This window comes from Anastrepha obliqua, chromosome 1 (assembly GCF_027943255.1).
Source record: "Anastrepha obliqua isolate idAnaObli1 chromosome 1, idAnaObli1_1.0, whole genome shotgun sequence".
Lineage (NCBI taxonomy): Eukaryota > Metazoa > Arthropoda > Insecta > Diptera > Tephritidae > Anastrepha > Anastrepha obliqua.
The window spans coordinates 139916930-139943882 of NC_072892.1; the positions used below are offsets into that span (position 1 = coordinate 139916930).

Genomic DNA, 26953 nt, shown 5'->3' on the forward strand with positions numbered 1-26953 from the left:
ATCGTCATTTGGAGTTTTTTCCTTAGTTGGCTATATTACTGGAAAGATTCTTCATATAAACAAAAAAAATGCACCTTTTTTGTTGTAAGCTATGTGATTATTGAAAAAAAAAACAAGTACAGTTGAGTTCCAGAGATAGCATCAATCGCATGAAGATGAGTGCACTGCTAATTACACAGGGTCTTCTGGGAAAATGGAGGTGGATGCAATGGTCGAAATGTTTCACCATTCGGAAATAAAATATGGAGATAAGCATGCAAACTATATTGGCGATGGTGATTCCACGACCTATTCAGAAAGTATAAAAACAGATGCTTACAAAAAAACAACCATAAATAAAAAGGAGTGCATAGGGCATGTCCAAAAGCGGAAGGGGACTCGAGTACATGCACTGAAAACTTAGCCAAAAGATCTTGGTGTTCGAGGTAAGCTTGCAGGAAAAGTAATAGACAGATTAACTGTGGATTATGGTTTATCAATACGTCGGCATTGTAGTTCTATTGAAGATATGAAATCTGCTATAGCAACTACGGTTCGAGCGATGAAAAGCGGAATCATGGCATTTGTCCAAAAGGCGAAGATCCTTGGTGCTCTTACCAGCGCGCTGAAGCAAGAGAAGAGCTTGCTACTTATGCTCACGATTATTTTCCCTTACCTCTTGTTGTTTTAAAAGCTATCAAAGGTAGGTGGATTCATCCAAAATAAAAATGAAAGTAAGCTGATGGCCTAGCCGCTAATGCTTTTAAAATCATTGTGGTTTTAATTCATTACTTTTCCAGTTTTTAATTAAAAAAAAAAAAATAATGAAAGCTTTAATCAACTAGTACGGAAGAGCAGGGAGTATGAATTCTTATATCTGATTCAACACCGGTAGTAAAATTATTTAGTTTTCATGAAATACTAACAACTGATGTTTATTAAAATTTTAAAGTAAACCTCGATTTTTACCACCAACACTCGTCGAAGGTTTTAAATATTTGCATTTCTGTTCTGAACGCTTCACTTGCGTAGCCTGTTTGTTTAAGGGGTTACATACGTCCTTGGCGCTGCTATGCTAATGCGCTAAAAGAAACATTGTTTTTAGAAGGGATAAAAATAGAAATAAATATAAAAAAATTGTATTCATTGTTTATTAGTACTTAAACTTTATAAAAAATGTATTTTAATTTTTCTTTACAAAAATTAGTCTATAAAAAATCACGTGACTGAAAGTATCATACAATGAAAAAAATTTGTTCCACGGTTTGCATTATTTCTCCTTGAAATGTTGATGGATCTGTATAAAGTAAAAAAAATCTTGTAAAATAAAGTTGCAGTTATAGTCTGTCGGGCCAGATTTTTGGATTTCGAACAATTTTGCATTAAAAAAAAGTATGCGTTTTACGTCACAAATGTGTGTGACACATTTATAAAATTTGTTAATAAAAATACCAAAAAAACGGCTCGACAGCCTATAGAGAAAACACTTCCGAATATTTAAAAAACCGCATTAAAAAATATGAAAAACTGTATGAGTTATCATGAAGACCGTGCTGGAAAAAGTAGTTTCGAGAAAATCGAAAGTAACGGCCAGCGGCCTCAAACGAAGGACAGCTACCTGCAAACTCTCGCCGGGCAGTTACATTTTCTACCATAACTTTGTATCTCTGAGGAATTTTTACAATCGACTTCCACAGAAACTCTCCTAAAACTATAGACATTAATAACCTGTAAAAAAATAGATTTTTTGAAAATTCTGGTCGTAGGGGTTACGTACGTAAGGCCATTAAACACCTTTTTAAAATACAATGATTTTGAAATCGCCAATTTCATAAACTAGAAAAACTGTTTCTTCCAATAGATGGAAATTAATTCACACGAGTATTAAATTGCATTATTGCCCCATTTTTCGGCTAGACGTTGCCACCATTTTTCACCTTCGATCAAGCAAGTGACGATAATAGAATAAGTCGATAAACCGATTAAAATTCACAAAATTTGTATGCATTGCAAACCAGGAATAGTCGCAAAGAAACCTATAAATTAAGCAGTTGTACGCTGCTCCATTTAATTATATTATTTATTTATATTTAAGCGCTTGCGACTTCCCAGCGAACCAGCTGCCGCACACACCTGATTGACAGCTCAGACATAAGCTGACTGCCGGCAGCAGGGAAAGCGAGCAGCAGACACTGCAGTAATTACTGTATAAAGAATTAATTCCGTTTGCGAAAGGAAATCAACAAGCCACCCAAGGCATTCTCCAGTCTTGACAACAGACAGCCAGATAGCCACCTAGTCCGAGAGTGTTTCTGTTAACTGCTTAATTAGGTGCACACACAAACACACACACTTACTATGTACATACATACATATATGTGCTATATCACGCAATTCAAGTGCAGACACAACGAAACAAAAAGCCAAAAGGTAGCATCAGTCAAATGTCTGTAGAAGCAGAATACAACTACATACAGACATACATCGCACACTTCCATTTGCCGTCTAAGGATTTTCGTGTTAATGTGAAATTTTCGTGTGCAAGTGATTACTTTATGATTTTTTTTCGACAATGAGAAATCACGCTTCTGATATTTAAAGCAAAAAAGTGAGATAAAAAAAAAATAATAATAATACAATAATATTTCACTTTGCTATAATTTAGGTTTGTGAGTATGTTTTATGGACTGTCTGATATTCGGCTGGACTGGGTTTTGCTCGCTGTCAGCTATACGTAAGTATGTTATATTTTAGGGATGCCAATCTTGGTGTTTTTCAAGCGCCGAAAATCGCGGAATCATTTATTTAATTTATTTAAGGAATAAAATTATATTCTTACTAGCTAAGCCCTTGTAAATAGGATCTATGAGTTTGAATATGACTTAGGGCTAAGTTTTTCAATACCGTTCCAGTAAATGGCAGGTCGATATATTGGGTTGAGAATAAATTCATGCAGCTTTTACCTAAACCTTAAACATTTAAACAAAAACCAATCACTATGTTTCTAAGTTAATTAATTATATACTCGCCGTCGCTGTTTACTACCTCTTCCCACCTCTCGTCCAATTTGTTGGTGTGGTGTCAAAGATGTTGTTGAGTCAGTTTTTAAGGACGTTTTGATATCGAAGGTAATGCCGCTCATATGGTTTGACAGGGAGCGGAAAATATGGTAATCGGCCAGTGCAAGGTCCGGAGAATACGGCTAATGCTGAAGGAGCTCCCATTCGAGCTCTTGGAGTGCGGCTTTGACGACTTGTGCAACATAGGGCCTGGCGTTGCCGTGAAGGAGTATGGTTTGACCATGTCGATCAGGTCTTTTCATCGAATAGCCTCATTCACACGGTGTAGCTGGCCAATGTAGAGCTCCTCGTTAAAGGTGGCATTCTTTTCGAGTATTTCCCAGTGCACCAAGCCCTCCTAGTCCCACCAAATACATAGGTATGTATCACGATCTTGTTTGGATGAAGATCTGGCTTGCCGCTCGACTTTGGCGTATCTCCTGGAACCACCCACTCTTTTCTTTGCTTCTTATTGATGTATAGGCACCACTTCTCATCTCCCGTGACAATTCGGTACAAAAAGCGCTGTTTATGACTGCGTGATGCTCAATGGCAGACGAGATGCTGGGAGGCAATGTGAAGGCGACTTTCTTTGTTTTTTTCCTGGGTATTCCATTTCTAAGTCTCAAAACGAATAAAAATTAAATAACTCAAAAATACAATTAACATAATTTTGTAGAGCGCAAAGAGTTCTATTGAACGAACACTTACCCTTTGCCAAACAGCAAAAAAATCGCAGCAATATTTGACTGTGGTAACATTTATTGGGTTTGTTGTGCTTTTATTTATTATGAGTAAGTAATTAAAAAAAACAGATAATTTTATTATTAAACAAAATAATGTTAAAAAAGGTCACTTTGAGAAGATTTTAGTGCTAATGAAACTTTGTGGTTCTCATAAAATTTGATATTTTGAAGGTGTAAATTTAATTGTTTGCTCCTTTTAAGTTAATGCAAGAATATTAAAAGTTCCTCTCTCAACTCTTCTTTTTACACATTTTAAAAAGCCCTTGAATTTACTGAATGCGAATTAAAACCATGGAGGTGTAATCGTTTCTTCCTGTATGCATAGTTAAAATAAGCAACAAAATACCAGAAAATATTAAAGAAACCATACTGACATTTTTACAAAAAGAGTACCTTATCTTGTTACATAACCTCAAATATAGCAAAAAAGTGGTTATCTTAAAAAAAAAAAACTCATAAATTAAATTGTACATAACCATAACACGTTTATTTAAAAACAAACACACACTTTAAAGACAATTTGTCACGCATACAAAGTTTTTGAGTAACTCAATAAAATTTGGTGTTTTATTTTCTTGAAATGAGCATTTTAGTGCATTTTGATATCCAAAGCTAGGTAACACTGCAGTAGCGAGAGAGAGATTTGACTGCTGAAAGCAAAAAAACATCAACAACAACTGCAAACGTGGGGAATGCGACCAGATGTTAAAAAAAGTAGAGCTAAATAAAACTGAGTGAATTATTGAACTAATTTTTACAAAAATTACCATATACTTTACAAAACTATGAAAAATTGCATTTTAATTAGAACAGACTAGAAAAATGTCATGAATAAAGCACTAAAACTCCGAGACTAAATAGCAAAGAAAAAAATGTTAAATCAAGTTTCGAAAATGGTAATCTGGTCATACTGGTGCTAACAAAGGGTTTTCCAATAAGTGGTGTTACTTTGATATTCAAGCTATTTTTTAATATAAATGATTGGATGTATATTTCATTATAAAGAGGAAGGTATGCCGTTAATACTGGAAAATAACACCAGGCAAATGACCACGCTTACAGGACAAAATCATTTTCATGAAATTTTCCATAACCGAATTGCAAGGTGGCTGCCCCATGTCCTCGATAGCCTCACGAATTCCATCTTTGAGTTCTTGAATCGACCCGGGGATGTTGCTGTTGACGTAGACCTTCTCATTCACGTGGCCCCAAAGAAAAAAGTCACAAGGTGTTAAATCACAAGATCTCGGTGGCCAATTGTGATCACCTCTTCGAGAGATAACACGGTCCGGAAACTTTTCCCGTAAAAGATCAATGGTTTCATTGCTTGTGTGGCACGTAGCGCCGTCTTGTTGAAAATAAACGTTGCCCAGATCAATACTATCCAATTCCGACCATAAAAAATCGTTAATAATCTCTCGATAGCGATAGATAACACCTGTTATTGGAAAACCCTTTACTACGTCACTCATTGTCAAATTCGCTGAGACTTTGAGACCGTACCCCGATAGGCGCCATCTCACTATTCTTTCTATCATGGCATAGGTATGCATTCACTTGTTAGTGATACCAAAGGAAGCACTGGGCTGTGCTGCTAAATTACTGACGAAAAATTAATCGAATTAGGTCACCATCAGAATCACATCGTTGTTGTTGCATTTGCGTGCACAATTTTTCTGTGGATCCCGTTCATTGACCAATTCGTGCACAGCCATTTTCTATAAAATGTTTTATTATTGAATAGCTCGCGGTGCAGTTCGCACTTTAAGAGAAAACTTTGAAAATTATTGATCTAAAAATTTGTACACATATTATGTTATCTTTGAACTGTATTTTAAGACTTAGTATTAGTCAAAATATTTATTTGGAAATGAGCTATAGCTGATCTCCGGGAGCTCCCCTCAAAAAAGACGTTTTGCGGTGACCACTATATCTCTGAACTGGATCCTCTGAAATGAAAAGCCAAACAAATTTCGTTAAAGTACGGTTAAATCTAGGAATAAGCAAAATAAATTTTTTTGACAAAATGGCGGTTTCTCAAAAAAAAAATTTAGTTTTGACCAAAATTTCGGCCTTAAATTGTTTATAAAAAAAATTTATCGGTGAGAAAAAATCTTCAATTAATTACTAAAAAATATATAAAAAAAGCAGCTCGTGTAAAAATTTGAGACTAATCAGTTTAGCCATTTTCGAGTAATGTTGGTCACCGACTTTGAAAACACCATTTTGAGAAAAACGCGTTTAAAGTTTGAAAAAGACTTCCAAGCACTCTGAAACGACTTTCCAAATTTGCGTGTAACTGCGAAAATATTAACCGGAACGATATTAAATTTTCTGTGTGTATTCTTAAATATAGTTATGTACATTAAGAAAAAATCAATTTTTTGAAAATTCTAACTGTATATAACCTCTTAAACTCCTTAGTAAATTATCGTCTACTTTTCCAATAGAGGTAAATGGACATTTGCAGCCCTGTAAAAGGTAGTTAATATAGGGTGGGCCATGCAAAATTTGCTTTTTGAATCGGCTATAAAAAAATAACTAATCCATATTTTTTCAAACTGTTTTTTTATTTTGAAGATTAAACATTGTCATTTACGAATGAAAAATAATATCGTTCAAATAACTGTCACGACTGGCTTACCAATAGGCCATCCGATCAACCCAATTTTTAAGCACATTTTCGATTGCTTGGGCTCCAATTTCATGAATGGCAACTTCGATTTCGTGTTTTAAAGCATCAATCGTCTCTGGATGGTTCGCATAGCATTTGTCCTTAACGGCTCCCCACAAGAAATAGTCCAACGGGCTTAAATCACAACGCCGAGGCGGCCAATTGATATCGGAATTTCGGCTGATTATTCGGTTTTCAAAAACGGTAGTCAAAAGTTCGAGTGTAACTTTGGCAGTGTGACAAGTTGCACCGTCCTGTTGAAACCAAATGTCGTCCATGTCATCCTCTTCAATTTTTGGAAACAACTCGTTGAGCATGTCACGGTAACGCTCGCCATTTACTGTAACCGCGGCTCCTCGCTCATTTTCGAAAAAAAATGGTCCGATGATGCCGTCAGACCAAAAACCGCACCAAACAGTGACTCGTTGTGGATGCATTTGCTTCTCTACAGTAACGTGTGGATTTTCTGAGTCCCAAATCCGACAATTTTGTTTATTGACGTAGCCACCGATGTGAAATCAGAAAAGAAGAAGAAGACTCACCACTTTGGAAATAGGTTTTCAATATTTCCCAATTTTGTTCAAGCGTATAGCGTCCCATTTCGTAAATTATGAACACATTTGACATGTCATTTGAGTTACCATTCTCAAAAAAATAGGTGGTTCAAAAAGCAAACGCTATATGGCCCACCCTGTATAATTTGTTTTATAAGTTGTTGCAAAGATTTCAGAATCTAATTATTTCTGGAAAAAATAGCATTAACCCAGCGAAATATATCAACTTAATATTTTTGCGTCTGTATATAAAATTTGCGGAAAAACGACTTTTATCCATATAAAATCCATTGCTTTTGCGACACCGCTAAATATCAACTGAAGTCTCTCTTCAAAAATCTGTGCATGCGTTTTTCTTTCAAATATTGGGTTGACAACTAAGTAATTGCGGATTTCACTCATAGATGGTTCCAGTTGAGTTTTTAGGTTTACAGACGTAGTACAAATGTAAAACACATTTTGTTATTAGATAGTTGGCAATTCAGCTGTCAATCAGTAAAAAAAGTTTTTTGATAGGTTGCGTAGTTTTTGTTTGGCGTTCGTTGAAAACTGAAAAATCAAAAGGAACATTTTCGTCATATTTTGCTTTTTTATTTCCGCAAAGAGAAAACCGCATCGCAAAGCTCATAGAGTTATGTGCTGTTTATGGTGACGAAAAGAACGGCAGTGTCAAAATTGGCTTGCCAAATTTCGTTCTGGTGATTTTTGACTCAAAGATGAAAAACGCTTTGGTCGTCCAGTTGAAGTTGATGACGCCCTAATCAAAGCAATAATCGATTCGTATCGTCACAGTACAACACGTGAGATTGCAGAGAAGCTTCATGTATCACATACACGCATTGAAAATTACTTAAAACAACTTGGCTACGTTCAAAAACGCGATACATGGGCTCCTCACGAACTGAAAGAAACGCATTTAACGAAAGGCATTAACAGCTGCGATTTGCTAAAGATACTTAAAGAAAATGATCAATTTTTAAAAGGACTGATGACTGGCGATGAAAAATGGGCTATTTCCAACAATATCAAACGAAAATATCATGGAACAGGCCAAGTGAACCAACTCAAACAACATCAAAAGCTGATATTCATCAAAAGAATGTTTTGTTATCAGTCTGGTGGGATTACAAAGAAACTGTCTACTTTGAACTCTTACCGCCCAACCGAACGATCAATTCTGATGTTTACATTGAACAACAAACGAAATTAAGCAATGCAGTTGAAGAAAAGCGGACAGAATTGACAAATCGAAAAGGTATTGTATTCCATCATGACAATGCAATTCCACAAACATCTTTGGCCACCCGGCAAGTGGTATTAGAGCTTGGTTGGGATATTTTGCAGCATCCACCATATAGTCCTGACCTTGCACCATCTGATTACTTTTTGTTTCGATCTTTAGAAAACTTCTTGAATGGTGAAAATTTCAATAATTATAATGATTTCAGTTTTTTGCTAATAAAACCAGAAGTTTTATAAACGTGGGATTATGATGCTGCCTGAAAGATGGCAAAGGTCATTGATCAAAATGGGGAATACATTACAGAATAAAGTTCCATGAAAAAATTGTCTTTGATTTTCTAAAACAAATCCGTAATTACTTAGTTGTCAACCTAATATAAAACAGTTCTGGGGTCTGTTGTATTCAAGTACTTTGGGCCACCCTAATGTAAATCTTATTTCAACTTATCTCAAAAAACTTTAATGTAGCAATCAGTAGTTCGTGCTTTAAAAAGTGTTGGTTCTCTCATTTAGAACTAAAGGTGACACAAAATTAATCACCCTACCGGAAAATTTATAAAGTACGAGGGGTGCCTTTTATATTTCGGGATTAGAGAACAAAAACAAATTTTAATCATCGAAAATCACTTTATCGTTTTTCAAAATATTCTCCATGAGGATCTATACACTTTTGCATGCGTTTGAACCAATTGTCGAAGCACTTTTGCCACTCTGAATGAGGTACCTCCAAAACATGCATTCTGAATGCCGCAACCGCTTCTTCAGGTGTCGAAAAACGTTGACATCTCAGTTTATTTTTTACGTTCGGGAATAAAAAGAAGTCATTCGGTGCCAAGTCAGGACTATACGGCGGATGACCCATTAATTCGATGTTTTGGGTGCTCAAAAATGCAGTTGTTTGAGCCGATGTGTGAGAGCTCGCATTGTCATGGTGAAGAGTGATCCGTCTGGCAACTGGCAAACAAATGGTTGTGTACCACTCAGAATTTACTGTTCTGCGTTGTTCTAGTGGTACGGTTGCAACATGTCCAGTTTTTCCGAAAAAACAGGCGACCATTTGCTTGGAAGTGCTTCGTGCGCGAACAACTTTTGTTGGATTTGGCTCATCTTGAAACACCCATACAGTCGACTGCTGTTTACTTTCGGGCTGATACGCGTAAATCCATGATTCATCACCTGTCACGATGTCATAGACGTGTTTCGAAGCCCCGCGATCGTATTTTTTGAGCATTTCCTTCGACCAATCGACACGAGCCTTTTTTTGAGCGATTGACAAATTGTGTGGGATCCAACGCGAACAAATTTTTTTGACAGTCAAATGTTTATGCAATATTGAATGTATGCTGGCCCCACTAATGCCTAAGATTGTCTCAATCTCACAATAGGTCACATGACGATCTTGCAATATCAGTTGGCGCACAGCATCAATGGTTTTCGGAACAACTACTGATTTTGAACGACCTTCGCGAAATTCGTCTTTGAGTGAACTACGACCACTATTGAATTCACCATCGATAAACACTGGTACTTGATGGAGCTTCATCGCCAAAAAATAAATTAAGTTCATTCATGCAATGTTGCTAAGTTAATCCACGTCGAAAGTTGTAAAAAATAATCGCACGAAAATGTTCACGATTTAATTCCATTTTTGGACCGAGATGAATCTTTTAAGTTACTGTAAACAACACAAATAGCGCTGGTATTTCAAAACGTTCTGAGTACGTAAAAGCGAAAAATTGTCAAACTTTGCGATACAGCTGTCAGTTGCCAGATTGCAGCACCAGGGTTGCCAAATCCCGACATATATAAGGCACCCCTCTTAATTTTGCAAATGGCGTCGCACGTCAATCATATTTGACACTTGTGAACTAGACATCAGCTGCATACAAATAAAAAGTTGTTTTACTCAAAACCTATTTTTTCTTTTATACAAAATTAGAAAATCATTTTTTTTTTATTTTTTAAAAAAATTATTCAGAAACAAAATTGGATGATTAATTTTGCGCCACCGTATATGATATTAAAATCCAATTTATCTTAAATTTTTTGAATACCATAACACGCTATGTTAAAATGCATCTAATATTTTGTTTAAAAAAATTAAGTATATATAATTTCGGGATCCCGAAATTAGTCAAAATTATCGCGTAATCGCCAGCATTTTCATTGTTCTTGTGAAAATGCTGCTGGGTTTAAATAAAATTTTTAATGCATTAAAAAGGCGGAACAACTTTCGGGATCCCGAAATTACATTAAAAATATTTGCGAAATCCCCGAAATCCCGAGATCAACGTTTCTCGCTCATATGAACACCCCTAGCATATATGTACGTGTGTACGTATGAACGGTGCGTGATGGACATTTCTTATCATATTCTTATCTTATATCTACAATTTCGGGCATAAGTTTGCTGTTGCAAGGCATTTGCTGTTTAATCATTTCTCTTTTTCGTATTTATAAACGCATTTGCTTGATATGGCAAAAAAAAATCTGATTCATACGTATTGATCCATTTGTGAATTATTGGACAACAGCACATTAATTTTTCTCTTTGACAAATCATTAGTCAGCCATGGAAAGTTAGGAAGTTACTGCTTTAGTGTGAATTTTTGGCGCCATGAATTTTGTAAGGCACGACTGTCGAATGCAGCTACTCATGAATTATTGCCTTTTTCCTTGAATTAAAATATAAGGAATTTTAAGAAAATTATGGATTACTCACTGTTTTCTATTAGCTATAGGTGCATGTAAGTGCCGCTAAATTAACCATCCAATTGGGTTTTGGAATAACTTTTTACTAAATAAAGAAATGATTTTGAGTGATGGAAGTTTTTATTTTAACAATTCCGGGCTTCGTTCCATGTCTGTTTGTGTAATACAGCCACTTAGTTCAGTTCTCTCAAGTATCAAATATGTTTGACATACGACACCATTCGCAAAAATTATAGATCTGCCGATAAGGTCACGATTGTTCGTGAGCTCGAGCACCTTAAAGTAAATACAGTTTTTGTTTATCGCACCATTATTCGTTAAAATGATACTGGAAGCAACGCGAAACGTCATGGAGGTGATCATCAGAAGACTACAACGTCACGTGAAATGGCTAAAAAAAGTTAAAAAGCGACTTGAGCGAATTTCCCGACGAAGTGCCAATCAAATGGCGAAAGAACTGAAAATATCTGACCGTAGCATCCACCGCACACTGAAAAATGATCGCAAAGTCAAAGCTTATAAGATCCAAAAGGCGCAACAGCAAAATCACACCAAAGCAGCAACAAATCAGACTTGAGAGAGCAAAGGAGTTGCTTCGCTTGGCCGAAAGCGGTCAATTTCCGAATATTTTGTTTTCTGACAAGAATTTTTTTCAATCTGAGCAATTGGTAAACTCCCAAAACGATATGGTTTATTTGACCGACCGTTCATACGAGAATTTGAGTCATGGATTGGCCATTAGGAGGCAGCACCCGCCCAAGGTAATGGTTTGGGTGACTGTAACGGTAGATGGGCGCTCTCCAATAGTTTTATCAAGCTTGATGTCAAGGTAAATGGGAAATATTATCGGGAACGTATTCTGCAGACTGATTTGAAGTCGTGCGCAGACAAACATTTCGGTTGCAGACCATAGACGTTACAACAGGGTACCGTCTCACGGCACCGTCTCACAAAGCTCGATTGAGCCAAGAGTGCCTGAAAAACAATGTTTCGAACCTCATAAAGTCCACGAAATGGCTCTGAAATTTACTAGACGCGAATCCGATGGGTTATTCTCTTTGAATCTGGGAGAGCTCGGCCCGAACTATGAGCTTCACTAGTCATAAGCCGCTGAAAAACGTCATTGTCCGCGAGTGAGCCAAAATACCGCAAGTCACATTCTGGCAGTTTGCGATTCGTTTGCGACTTTTCAAAGCCATAGTCAAGGTAAGAGGGGGTCATATTGAGCAAAAGTAAATTGATTCGTAATTTTGTATTATTTTCAAACATTTTTTACTTTGAGTTGAATAAAAATATTTTTCCAGACTATATATATGGGCTTTTTGATTGGTTACCCTTTTATTGCCGGACCCTGTAATTACGATTTCTTCCAAAGCAATCTGTGTTGTAGTAAAACTGCCTAGTAAGCCTCCATTTACTTCAAAGAATTGCCACACTGAACAGGTTTTCTGATTTCTAAGGTAATAACAGTTGTCGGTAATGCGAAAAGGACTTCGGCAACGTGAGATCTGTAATCTGGAGAGACTTTATTGATATCTTGTCACTTTCTCCTTAAAAAAAAGAAACAATTTCATGCATGGCACTGAGTACCGTGAGTCAGAGATTCGCATTGTTGGTTGTAGATAATAGGTGAGGTAGGGCCTAGGTTAGGTTAGGCTAGTTTAGTCTGGTTGGCATTAACGCATAGACCTTTTGGTCCCTAGCGATACCAGATGGAGACCGACCTCTATGAATACGGAAAGTAGACATCATGTAGGATGCTAGCGATTTTGGCGAATCAAAGCAGAACTGGGAGATCCGCTTTTGAGACCAGGCATTTTAAACGCGTTTTTAGCAATGCCGTACAGACGCAGGTGTTCTAAAGTTTCCTCAACATCCCTATTTTGTATGCATGTGCAGCCAATAGATTATGACCTGTCAGCATACCTGTGATAGTTCTGCAGTCCTTTCGCGAGAGCGTAAGTACGAATTGAGTCAGTTTTTTGTCGTTAGTTCTTCACATAACTTTTGCTGATTTGCAAGTGGTCAAATTAGTCCACGTAGCTTCCACTCGCTTTTTCATGTAGTCCTCCATTTCATTGTATATAGTCTTCCCCTTGGAAAATACGGCTGTGGTCTGGCAGTTTGATAGGCTGCCTTATCCCTAGTTTTGAGCAGTAAATGCCCGCTCCCACTCCGTCTTAAGTTTAAGAGCCGTCTGTGTAGAAGGTAGGTAGAATAATTATTGAGGGCTCCAGTAGTGGAATATGTGTAGGTATTCCCAACCGATGTTTACCTTAAGGCCTTGAACTACGTCATGGAGAGGACAAAGAGGGCCTAGTGGTGCAATTTAATTGTTCTGAAGTAGATAACAGATTTCCATAAGATTCAGATGAGGTCAGACTGATGCATCAGCTTTCTGTTCCAAGCATTTTAGCATATTTGATAAGGCAAATACTCTGAAGAAATGCAGTAACTGATTTCATTTCCAATTTAATAAAGCTGCCCGAATGTAGTGAACGAGAAATTGAGAGAACTATTCTACGCAAGAGATATGGGTTTCCCCGCTTCATCGGCGAGTAGTGAATGAGATGGAAGAACGAAATATACCGACTGAATAGAACTAAATATTAATACTTTGCGTGTCCGTGTTAAAAGAAAAATAAAAAGTGTCATAAGTTTCAATATTCTTATTATTTAACATTTTCCAATCTTTAAATTTTGTTAACGCCAATAAAACAAAATAGATTTTTCTTTCCATTTTTCTTACTTACTTTACTCCTTACTTAAGCTCATTTTTTTAGGATTTCAAAGAAAAATACTTTTTTATTTTTTCAATCATTTATTTATTTATATAAGTATATAGTATGATTACAACAACCTGAGATACATATATTTACTTGAATTTATTTCAAGCCTTGAAGCACAAAATTCTCACAGACTAGCATTAATCTAAATGTAAATAAAAGGAAATTTCGTAGGTCTTAAAACTTTTATTACTTTCAATTTTGCTAACCTTATTTTAGAGTTTAGCATTAAAAAACAAAAACTATGTGGAAACTAAATTACATAATTTTTACTACTGAATATTTTTTTTTCTAATCTTTTAGTTTTTTTACACATTATTTTTTAGAATTTTAAAGAAAATTTTACTTTTTTTTCCTTCTTCACACCTCTCGGGAGCATAGGGCCTCGACAAGACTCCGTCTTGCGTTGGTTTCTGTAATCTGTGTTTTTTTTTACATCTGACAGGGAAGGTGATTAACCTGTCGATACCAGCCCTAAATGCCCACCTGTCGTTGCTTAGGAACAACGCCTTCTTACTGCTTAGAGCGCCATCTGTGTCTCATATTTTTCTAGCAGAAGGATCGCACAGATGGTTGAGGACTTCGCTAAATTTGGTGTATCTGCGCTATTATCGCGGTCGCCTGCTTTCTTTTGCTGGCGCTACGTATGCATTGTGTAACTGTGTGTTTTTCTTTATTTTTGCTTGTTTTCGCAGCCACAAAGCAAATAATACGCAGACTGTTGTGCGGGAGTAAAGGTGGAAAGGATAAGTTTTCGGGGAAATTGAATTTGAGGTATTGTTTTTTTTTTTCGTTTAGAAACAGGGAAAGTAGGTAAATTTAGAAAAGTGCGAGGACCGTGCTTTACGTGGGATTCGAACCCACAACCTCTAGGATGGCAGGCTGCCGAGAATTCTAAAAACGATAGGATTTATAAATTAACTTTTTTTGTTTTTCATCGTCAACTGTTCACCGATTTCAGGTAGCAAAGTTTTTTAAAACAAAATTAAAAAACTAAATATCGGCCGAAAAGACTTGTTCTACTTTGTTCTATTTATGAGCATTTATTAAAATTAAAACAAATTTGTTCACGAAATTCATGAGCGAAGGCGAGGCCTATTAATTTGAGCCAATTACTACCAAATTTTAATATCTATAAGAACCATTTAAGTGAATCACCTCATAGACCTTTTTCTTTATGTGCCAACAGGCAGCATAAATATCAAATTCGTTAAACTATCGAGATATCCATTGCTTATGCGAGTTGCTTCATGCGAAAAAGTCGTTAAAACAGAAACAATGCGAAACATTTTGCTTCATGCGCCAAACAACTTTATTTGCTTCTTAATTTACTGCTGGTCAATAATTTTTGAATTTTAAAACAACTCGAAAACATAATACCGATAACACTGATTTGGGTACAACAGATGCTCGTGTCACAGCTGGGCCATAAACAATCGCATAAAAAGACACTCATTCACACGAGCCAATGATGGCACAAATAAGTTCCACTGATCGGTCGTTGGGAAAGGAAACGCATTTGGAAGCATCACGAATTTTAATATTTATGAATTGTTAAGGAGAGGTTCGATGAACAAAACTATAGCTTTAACTATTTTGTATTTTTAATTATTTTTTTCTGTGCTTTTGTGCGCCGTATCGAAAGTGATTTAATATGCAAATTTTCTATGATTGAGAGTTTTAATACAATTATATGGCAGTTATGAATGTGCAGTGGCCGCAAGACGTTATGAGAAAGAAAAATGTTTAAGCATGGATATGAGTTATGGCAATCAAGGAACATTATAAACTTGTTATTAGCTATTAGTGATACTTAGTATGCGCAAAAATCCGCAGGAGCCGACGGACTACCGGCAGAGCTATTCAAAGCTGGAGGCGAAGAGCTGGCACACCGCATGCAGTAGCTGTTCTGCAAAATATGGTCGGATGAAAGCAAGCCGAACGACTGGAACCTAAGCGTGCTCTGCCCAATCCGCAATAAGGGCAATCCTACAAACTGCGTAAATTACCTCGGGATTAGTCTTATTAACGTCGTTTACAAGGTCTTATAGGGCGTATTATGTGCGAGACTGAGGCCCATCGTCAAAGAACTGATTGGACCTTATCAGTGCGGCTTCAGGCCTGGTAAGTCTACTATTGACCAGTTCTTCACTGTACGCATAAGCCTACACCACCTGTTTGTCGACTCCAAAACTGCTTTCGATAGCACAAACAGCAACGACCTCTACGCCGTTATGTCTGTCTATTGTCCCCGCAAAACTTATACGGCTGTGTAATATGACGTTGAGCGCTACGGTAAGCTCTCTCAGTATCGGAAAAGATATGTACGAGACGTTTGATACCAAACGAGTTTTCAGACAAGGTGATCGCCTTTCGGGTGATTTCTTCAATCTCCTAGTAAAGATATTCGTGCTGCCGAGTTGAACCGCTTTGGCACTGTCTACTACAAAAGTGTCATGCGATAGGCGTATGCTGATGATATTGATATTGTCGGCCTGAACGACCGCGTCATATATTAAGCGTACTTCAGTCTGGAGAAGCAAGCAGATAAAGTGGGTATTGCGCTGAACGACGCTGAAAACAAAGTACCTGCTGTCATACAAAGAGCGCTCGCGAATTAGACAACACGTCACTGTTGGCAACTGCGAATTTGAAAGGGTGAAGGACTTTGTTTATCTAGGAATCAGTGTTAACAACCAGAACGACGTCAGCCTAGGGTTTAAACGAAGCATAACCCTTGCCAACACGTGTTACTTTGGGCTCAACTGGTAATTGAGAAGTAGAGTTCTCTGGAGCAGCGAGAAAGTGCTCCGGCACGGTAGTCCTCGGTATCACTCCCTGACAAGAGAAAGCAGCGAACTGTGCTAGATGGCGCAATGTTTTAGATTCGGCCAAAACCGACATACAGTTGTAGTGCCATCTAAATAAGTAAACAATTTTTTCTTGTTGCTATCAAAAAAATTTATTCTTACTTATTTACTTACTGCTGTCCTGGTCTGCTCGTGCAGCCTAGACCCTGTACAAGAGATCTAAATCTAACTCTGTTAGATGCTGCATGGCAAATCCCATTCCAGTTGCTGTTTGCAGCGCCGAGTTTCCTATCAAGGGTTCTGAGCCAAGTGCTCGCTGTGACGCAAGGTTGAGGTTCTATCTCAGCACCAGTGGTCAATTCAACGCCAATCAATGGCAATGAAGCGAGACACTTTAGCATGCCTTTCGGGTGCAATTTGAGGGTGATCTGTCTGAATATGATTCTGCGATGTTTCTTAGCTAATGCAGACTGCCTAATATTACATTAAACGATTTTATACATTTACAGCACACTAGACAAAACGTCACCATGAATAAAAGAGGAAGATCCTCATCAATGTAATTTTAGGTCGAGTAACTTTTCAAGCTGTTATTCAATGCACGAAGAAGAAATCCCGAAAACCAGAGGAGCCACGCAATCACTTCGTTGATTTTAGGGGGTCTCGACTGCACGAAAATAAGCAGATTTTCGGCCGTACGAAGCAGTACACCAAATAGTGCATCAGTGACGAAGGAAGTAGCTGTATTTTGTCTGTAAAAATATCTCCGTGTATTTTAAACGTTCTTTGCGTTTGAAATATAATATTAAGAAGGTTCGGCACTTATCTAAATATTTTATGAATGGACTTTGCTTCAAACCAACAAGTAGGAAAGGTAAAAAACTTGGACACAAATCATCATCACCATAATCATAACCACCATAGCATTTACAGCCTGGAGTGAGCCAATGCTTCCTTTACTATTGCGCTTAATACTTCTCAGTTCTTTTCATTTTTTTTTTGCTTTCCACATTATCTGGTCGTTCGCACTTCTGGTGTCCAAAATATATTACGAAAGTCATCTTTGGGGTTCTGTTGCCATCCATTCCATGTGCGTGTCCTAGCCATCGAAGACGAAGCGCATTATATTGTGTCCGTTTATCTGTTCTTCGATCAGGCTCTCGTGCAGGAGCAAAATTTATTCAAAAAATTTCACGCTCAAAACGTAAGAAATATATATATGTTTTTTTTTCTTTTGTTATAAAATGTTCTGTGCTTATTACAAAAAAAATTACTCGGGCATTTACTTCAAAAATGTTTACAGCAACATCTTCTTCGCAACATCTCTTACGCAGCATGTCGCCCGCAACATAATCTTTTCACTGAGAACGGTTGCGAGAAATGCCACAAAATTAAACGAAAATTTGCTCTTCTGCCGCTGCCGACGTTGGTCAACTCAAAATGACTTAAAACATAAAACAATAAAAGCAACAATACTAAGTAAATATTATTATTGAGAAGTTGGAGACAACAACGCAACACGCACACGAGCACACAGCCAACAACAGAAGACGCTGACGCGACTACAAATGTGCTCCGATCGATACGATCGGCTCGCGATCAGCGACGCTGCGGTGGGTCATAACGCGCTTTGTCGTTGTCGGTGTCGTCTCCGTTTCCATTTGTACACTTTTTCTCACTCTTCTTTTTTGGCATACGTTGTTGTTCAGCGGAATTGATTTGATGGGTGATATAAAAGCGTACGACAGCCGCGTATGGGTAATCATAAGACGCCTTCAAGTCTAGCTGACTGGACACGAGCGACGAGAGTGGCTATTGGAGTTGAATTGTCTGTCTTCGACGCAACGAATGGGTTATTGGCGTTAAAAAATTCGTAAATTCGGTGAAAACATTTCGAAAGAGAAATTAAATTTCGCATACAAATATTAAATCCAAAAATTGTGGTGAAACGAAAAATTTAAATAAATTAAAAATTGAAATTTAATAAACAACAACAGAAAGAAAGTGCGATTCAAATTAAAAAGTCGAAGCAGCAAAGGGAAAATTAATTTTTATACAAATAACAATACACACCTTTGTCTTTATGTGCTAAGAAAAAAGTTGTATAGCGTAAAGTGCCGGATATTTGTATTTTGGATTGAAAATATAATTAAAGTGTTACCTCACTTGAAACAAAAAAAATCGCTCCGTAAAAGTGTTCAAAGTCAGCGTTGAAGGACGTGTGGAAAAAGGAGCAAAAGTGTGTTTGCGTTTAGTGGAATCAGCATTAATTTTTCATAAAAAAGAAATAGCAACCAGAAAAATTATTTACAATGGAAATATTGCCGCAAAAATATTTAATACATGCAGCTCTATTGTTGGCGTCCTGCAGCGTAGCCTTGGCGTGCCGCGGACAATTATTGGGTAAGTGTGAAAGTTTATATGAAAAAAAGGTATGGAAATTGAGAAAGGAAGTGGCATTTGAGAAAGGATTTTCCGGCGCATTTTGGTTCAAGTCTTAGGAGTTTTAAGGGAATAATATTTGTTTTTTTTTTGGGGGGAAAAGCTTGAGCAACGAATTAGCGGAAATAAGTAAACTCGCAAGAATAATTTGAAGTTTGTTGATTAAAGTTTACAAAATATAATATTAAATGTATATGATATTTTTTAATTAAATTTTAAAAATTTTAATAGAAACAATTTTTTTTAATGTTTCTGTAATTAAAAGTTTATTTTTAATAAATTTAACAAATGTACCGGTACCACATAGCGATTTAAAAAAGCGATTTAAAGAAAAATATTTTTTTTAAATACTTCAATAAAAAAGTAGAATTTTTTTATACAAAAACGTAATTTTTTCGAAAAAAAAAATTTTCAATAACAAAACAGATTTTAGTTTTTAGATACAAAAAACACGATTTTTTTGAAAGAAGAAATTTAAAAACAAATTTCAATAAGAAAACAGATCGTTTTAGGTAAAAATTTTTAATTAAAAAACAAAAAAAGGAACATTTATTTATAATAATAAAAACTAAATATAATAGCAATTTGAAGAAAAATATTTTTTTTAAATACTTCAATAACAAAATAGAATTATTTTAATATATATAAAATAAACATTTTTTTTTTGAAAAAAGAAATTAAAAAAAAAATTCAATAACAAAACAGATTTTAGTTTTTAGTTAAAAAAAAATGATTTTTTTGAAAACAGAAATTTTAAAACAAATTTCAACAAGAAAACAGTTGTTTAGATAAAAAAAATTTAAGCAAACATCAAAAAACAAAATAAAAATAAAAAAAAAATATTTTTGTTCCATTATAAAAAAACGATGGCTTTGAAAGAAGAAGTTTAAAAAACAAATTTCAATAACAAAACAGATTTTTTTAGGTAAAAAAAATGTAATTGAAAATCAAAAAAAAAACATGTAATAAAATAGAAATATCGTATTATTATTCTATTAAAAGCCTGGCGTATGTTTTGAGTGAAATGTTTAATGCCACATAGAAAGAACCGCCTTCAAAATTTTAGAAATCGTAACCCACCTCATACAAGACGAATATTTCTACCAAATTTCTTTAAGAAATTTTAATTAATCTTCGACGGACGGAGATCGAAATTGTGATTGTATTTATAAAAGGTTGGTGTGGCTTTTAAGCGATGTTTTTATAATCTTGCCTTATTATTTTCTTTCTTATTTATTTGCGGCCACAGTAGCCTGGCTATCACGCATGTGCCTACATTTTTCCAAGCCGTATTGACCAACCTTATCGTCTAGCTTAGAACCGTCTGCATATAAATTAAATTCGCATCTTCTACATGGCCTGGGCGTCTGTCACTCTCTCCTCGGCGTTATGCTCGCCTGTCGGAGGTGAGTCAAGGAATAGAATGGCCCCTTTCTTGTTTGTGACTATTCAAAGTGTGCAATTAGAGCCATACGTTCATATGTAAATACATACAAAGCATTTTTGTGTTTTTTAGAATTTGAAACTTTTTTTTTGGAATTTAGATAACTGGGAGAATATTTAGATAACCAGCAAATTGAAAAAATAGCAGTTTGCTGACTAAATTTCATAAACGACAAACATTTTTTTTTTAATTTCTTTGCTCCAAATGCTGTGTACTCCATACTAACATACATACACATATGTGCCGAGCTGCGCTTATGTCTTAACTTATGGCGAGTGTTTTTTAAGAGCTTGAGAACTTAAAATGATAATACAAAACAGATATCTGTCTTGGAATGAATTTTTTTTGTATTATAATCAGGTAGATAATTTCAGGGCATTTATTTTTTGAATATAATATCCGGCATACGCCTGCCGTGGCTAATTTTTCTATCTGAATAAAAGAATCTCAGTGAGCCCAATGATCATTTGGCTTCAATTCTTGAACAAGCTAAGCAAAAATGATTTTTAGTGATGCAAATATTTAGCTATTATTGTCGTTTACTGCAGCTACCTGGTTCACAAGTGTTAAATATGACTGACGTACGACGCAAAATTTATACATCTTCTGATAAGGTGCGTAAAGTTGCGCCAAATTTGCTTATTTCATATTGTCTACATCGGCAGATTTCAATATTATTCAAAATTATCATGTCCAATGGGATCAGTGAAAGGTCTTCAACGATTTTTTTTTTAGAGTTTGTTAAAATTTTTTACTTAGTGATGCCATACAATTTTTTTATCCTCCCTGGAATCATAGGATATAATAATAATAATATGCTTCTTTTCTATTAAATAAAAGCAATACAAATAAATATTTATCAAACCTTTTACCAAATTTTCTTTACTTTTTACTACTTTTCTTTGCTCTTCACTATTTTTTTTTTACTAGTTTTCTTTCCTACCAAAATCACACTTTACGCCATTTTCAAAAATACTCTTTTATGAAAGTTAGGCGTATTTATTACCTAATTTCGTTCATTTTCAACACCAATACACCTTAGGGCAAGCACATTTCAGGTATTGTTGATAAAATTATGTGTGAGTTGAATTATAGTTCCAGTTCGATCTCCAGAATATAAGAATTTATTTTCTTCAAAATTTATCCAAATATTTTACGAAACCGAAAAAAAGCTAACCAATCTCAAATTTTATATCGAAATGCTCCTATTCTTCATCTCTCTTACCATAACAGTCTTGGGTGTACCACTGCTTCCGCTGTTCGATTCTCGAACTTGTTGTTGCGGTTTCGCGACAATTGATTTCGGGTACGAGGTTGCCAGCCTCGAGACCCTAATCCGTCGCCGGACGATGTTCATCTTGCTTTATTTGTTCCCCCCTTACCCCCAGTCCCCCCCTACTGCCCAGTCTCGAGTAAAAGTTAATAGCGCCACCAACGTGAAGGAAAAGCAAGGAGATTAATAGTGAAAGAGCAGAGAAGCATCATTTTGTATGATCACCCATTAAGTTGCACATGACTACCCTTTCTTGCTGCTTATACTCCTATTACTAGAGCCCAAATTGGGTTGGTTGGCTAGAGAGGTGATTCATCCAAAATCCAACTAGCGCTTCCGCCCCATTTTGTTGTCACATTCTCCTTAGTAGGTTGTTGACACCTAAGCCAGACAGTTGTTCGAGACTCTCGAACAGCGGTTTGCCCAGGGTTAACATTCTGTCCTTCCATAAGGGCATTCACAGAGAAAATGGAAGATTGTGTTTAATGAACTGAATTTGAGATGGTTTTTTCCTGTTCAAAAGATCGCCCATTGAATTCTGTGAATATTTATTATATTATTATTATTATAAATAGTTTAATTGCCCTTTTTTATGCCTATTAACGATATTTTAAATATGTGTCCTTAGCCTATAAGAATTTATTATAATCATTGGCTTAATAAATAAATAAATTAGTACAAACTTTTTGAAGACCATAAAATAATTTCGCACAAAGAAATTCGAATAATAATTAAAAAATTAAAATAAATAATAATTTTTGACCGTTTTCTAAAATTTGAATCTGAAATTGATGAAGTATTTTAACAACTACTAAATAAACAAAGCAAAAAGCGTCAGCTATTTATGTTTACTTGAATATTTGAAATGAAATTAAAGCAAACTTGAGATTAACCAAAATAGCATTTTATGCGAAAACCGGCTGCGAAGCAGCTCATTAAAATAAATCGCACAAATTTATCGCTTCATAGAGCAGATCAAATCATAGTCGCTATTAAAAAAGTTGGAAAAAAATTAAACACAGCTAAATAACAACAAAAAGCCGGCTACTCAGTAACACGCCAAGCGCTCGCAACTCTAATGAGCAGCGAAAAAAAATGCGAGGACCATCTCTCGAGTGCTTGGTGACATTTAATATTTCAAAAATTGTCAGCAACACATCGGCATTTGGCGCAGGTTTACAAGACACGAAAGATTATAAATTTTAAAAGATTATAGGAAACGAAATTCATAAAATTAAGAAGAAAATGAAATTAAGAAATTCAAACAATTAAATGGAAATAAAGTAAAAAGAAAAATGTTTTTAATAGCCCCAAAAAATAGGAAACTAATCCCAAAATAAGCGACAGTTGTCACAGAAAAGTGCAGACAATTAAAAAATACTTCGCCCTGAACACAAAAAAAAAAAACAATAAAAAATAAAAAAATTAGCCTTTAGAAGGTATTTTTAAAAGTGGTTCAAAATATATGAAAGCAAAATGTGTGAACAAATTTATTATATGAATTGTTGTTTTTGTTTTTAATCCAGCTGTGCAAATTTATTTCATAGCCAGAAAATTGTATGCACCAGTAGATCCTCAATAAGTTTATTTGCAATTTAAGGGGGGCCTCTTATCAGTGGCTTCAAAAAAAAGTGTTTTTTCTCAATTTTTTTTTTTCGAGGCGAAAAAAGCGACACACAGGAATAATCGTTTGCATTTATTTGAAGGCATGATTGAAGAGTAATAAACAATTTTTTAACATAAATAAAAAAATAAAGTGGCGGACATATGAGGGATCGCGCACAGCTTCTCGTTGCGCGCTAGTAAAACGGCGTGTAAGATTGCGGTTGTAGTTTTCACCTGAAACACAAAAGAAAAACATTGTCTTATTCAGAAGGCTTTCCCGCATATAATAGACTACTCTTGTATAAAAATATGAAAAAATGAACACACAGTTAATTATTGAAAAAAGTGCTTAAAAAAGGTGTTAAATAACATTAAAAAAAGGATTTTTTTTTATTTTGTTAGTTAATTAGTTGCACATTTTAATTATCTTTATACAGATTATCGGTTTGAAATTATAACTTTCGTCGGTTTTTTTAGATCTTGCACGCCATTTTCAAAAACATGAGGCCTCCCCTAACTGAATTTATCAAATGAAAGCCCACCCCTACTCTGTCGGTTAAATAGTACTCCTCTCAGTATAAAAATCCCTACTAGCAAATATGCTGCTTCACGCAAATCTTCAAATTCATCAAACTCTCAATCTCCAAATTTTTACGCCAATTAAATTTCAAACATTTCTCAATCGGCACTAATAACGCATAAATATTGGAAGCTTAATTTGCTGCTGCTCAGCAGTCGTGAATCATTTCCCGCATTCACTTGCTGCTTAGCAGCAAATCCCATCATTCTCAGTGCAGCAGAGAGAGTGAGCGTGAGAGCATGAGAGCGCGCTTTGTATGCCTCTGTGAGCTAATCGGTTTAGAAGCCATAAAAAACTTCGCTCGTGAGCTCTGTTTTGGTCATTATTGCGCTATGAATATAAATCAAAAAATAATATAATATTTAATTTTAAATTTCTAAACCTCCTTTGACTATTTTTTCCATTTTTTGAAGTTTTGTTGCTTTTGCTTTTGGGATTTCTAAAAAAAAAACTTTTGTTCACTTATAACACAATCTGATAATCAAAAATGTATAAAAGGTTATTCAATTTTCGGTTAAACTTCTTAAAATATTCGTCTCATTTGAAATCTGTGCTAACTTCAGCATTGGCATTACCTTCGTTTGATATTATTGGCCTAATCCAATTCATTTGGTATTCAGTTCGCGCAAGTGGTTAATATATTTTTTGGTTTTGATTTCTTAGCTTTGCCATTTTATTTTGCGCAATTTTCGATTTCTGCTTTTTTAGCTTTCTTTAATCAAATTTTTTTCTTGTTTTGTTTCTTCTTAGAATTTTTGCCTAATTCAGCTTAAATATATATACATACTTACAAGGTGGCGTAAACTTGACCATCCAATTTTGTTTTGGAATAACTTTTGTATCCAATAAAAAAAAAAATTGCATAATGCAAAGCTCCATTTTGATGTTTACTGGAGCTGCCTAGTTTACAAGGGACAAATAAATATGCAAGAAAGCCCGCTTGCAAAAATCATACATTTTTCTATAGGATGACTAATTTTGCGCCATCTTATTTATATACATATGAATATACATACAGCTGCGGTCAAAATCTTAGTAGTGCAACAAATTGTAAGAAAAATTTTGACAAAACTTTTATATGACGCCGATTTTATTTTTATTTTTACATGGGGTTTCGTTTAGTATTTAAATTCGTATTTTGTTGCATGACCCTTGTTCTTTATAATTTGACCCTAATTCTTTATAAATTTTGGCATTGCATTAAGTCAACAAATTTTTGGCAGCTTTCAATCGAAATCGACTCCCATGCGCTCTTTACAGCTTCCCATAGTTGCGTTTTAGATGTTGGCTTGCGTTGGGCTACTGCCTCCTTGACATCAACCCACAAATTTTCAATGGGGTTTATGTCTAGTGACTGTGGCGGTCATTCCATTACCTTAATCTTACTCTCCTCAAACCATCTTTTCAGCTGTGTTTGGGGACGTTGTCTTGCTGGAACGTCCAAACAAGCGGCATTTCGTCTTTGGCATAATGCAGCATGATGTCCTTGAGTATATCCAATGGATGGGTCCCACGCCTAGCCAAGAAAAGCATGCCCAGACCAGAATGCTAGAACCACTATGCTTTATTGTTTTTGTTGTATACTTTGGCTGGTATTCGGTGGTGTTAGGTGGTCGTCTTACATATTGGCGCGATCCCTTTCCACCATACAAGACAATCTTCGACTCGTCCGACCATAAAATGTTGCGCCATTCGGTCGAAGGCCAATTCATATATGTTCTTTGGCGAATCGAAGTCTCTTTTCTGCATGCGTTTTTGTCAACAACGGTACTTTTTTTGGACTGTGGGCACCCAGGTCCTGCTCACGTAAACGCCGAAGAACAGTCTCAACGCTCGTAGACACTTTTAAGGCATCAGTAGCAGCCGCAAATGGAAACTGCTTTGCGTATCTGACGATAGACTTAACTTCCCTTGCCGTCATTGCTAGATTTCTTTCACGCTTTCTATGTTGCACAGCCGACATGAAGTTGGTGCTAGAAGCATACGACGTTAGTGCGAATGGAACAGCTTTTCATCATTTCATTTTATGCTGACATCCAGATGGACACAGCGAAAGAAAAAAAGACAAATCAGCTGGTTTACCGATATCCAATTTAATAGATTCGCCTTGTTTTTACGCATTGCTCAACTGAGTATTGATCCAAAACAAAGTTTTCTAAAGCCAAATGTGGTACCAAATGTCTAAGAAAAAGTAAAATTAAAATATTAAAAATAATTGCTCTCAAAGTTCTGCATTACCCTTGAATCACCCTATACTTATACAAGTAAATATAAATACGTGGGTTTTTGTTGTTTGTCTTTACTTGCTCTAAAATGCTTTCTAACTAACCGCTCAATGGCGGTCAAAACAGAGGAAATTTTTATAGAGGGAGGCCTCCTCTGTGTTGAAGAGATAAGGTGCAGAAGGATTTGGCTTCACTTCACTTGGCGTTTCCAGCTGGCGCCGATTAGCACGAGAAAGAAACTACCGGTGCGCTTTGTTAAACTCGGCCCAATTCGCTTAAGCGGTTACCGCGTCAATCATGAAGAAGAAATTTGTATAGTGAAATTTCTCTATACACTTCCTTTCAACTAATTGTGACAGAAAAATATGCTGCCATAAAAGTTCTACATTTCCTTTGGGTATACTTACCTTTTCTTAGTTTCTAGTGCAGGCTGTTTGAAATAGCTTCTCACGCCAATTGCGATTTTCTATTTAGATTTGTGAAACATTTGACTGGAACTTTTGTCTTTACATTCACCGCCTTTCTGTGAGAAGGAGGTGCTTCAGGTGAAGACTTGTCGTTAATTTCCCCCCCCCCCCCCCCCCCCCATTGTATTCTCTATGAGGAGGTGGATTTGCTTTAGGTGCAGACTGCAGAAACCCCAGCTCGTAACGCTACCATATTTTTACCATCCATCGTTTAAGTAGTTCATGCGGAATATTTCGTATTGTTGCCCCCGTGGACAGGCAATCTACTCAGTATGCGAATGCATACGACCTCCAATTTGTCTACCGATTGATTGAAAAGGTCATGCAAAAACATTTTATTTTTCATACAAAAAAT

The 26953-nt window shown here is 35.9% G+C and overlaps 1 protein-coding gene across 2 annotated transcripts in view; it reads left to right on the plus strand.

Annotated features, from left to right (window-relative positions):
* Positions 1-18262: 18262 nt before the first annotated feature.
* Positions 18263-26953, plus strand: part of LOC129236328 (venom allergen 5) — a 63896-nt gene continuing 55205 nt past the window's right edge. The window contains exon 1 of one of the 2 annotated variants that reach the window (XM_054870659.1): positions 18263-18965. In XM_054870659.1, coding sequence (XP_054726634.1) covers positions 18875-18965 — 91 coding nt within the window. In that variant the 5' untranslated portion in view covers positions 18263-18874. The remainder of the gene's footprint in view (positions 18966-26953) is intronic. The other variant, XM_054870658.1, reaches the window with a different exon arrangement.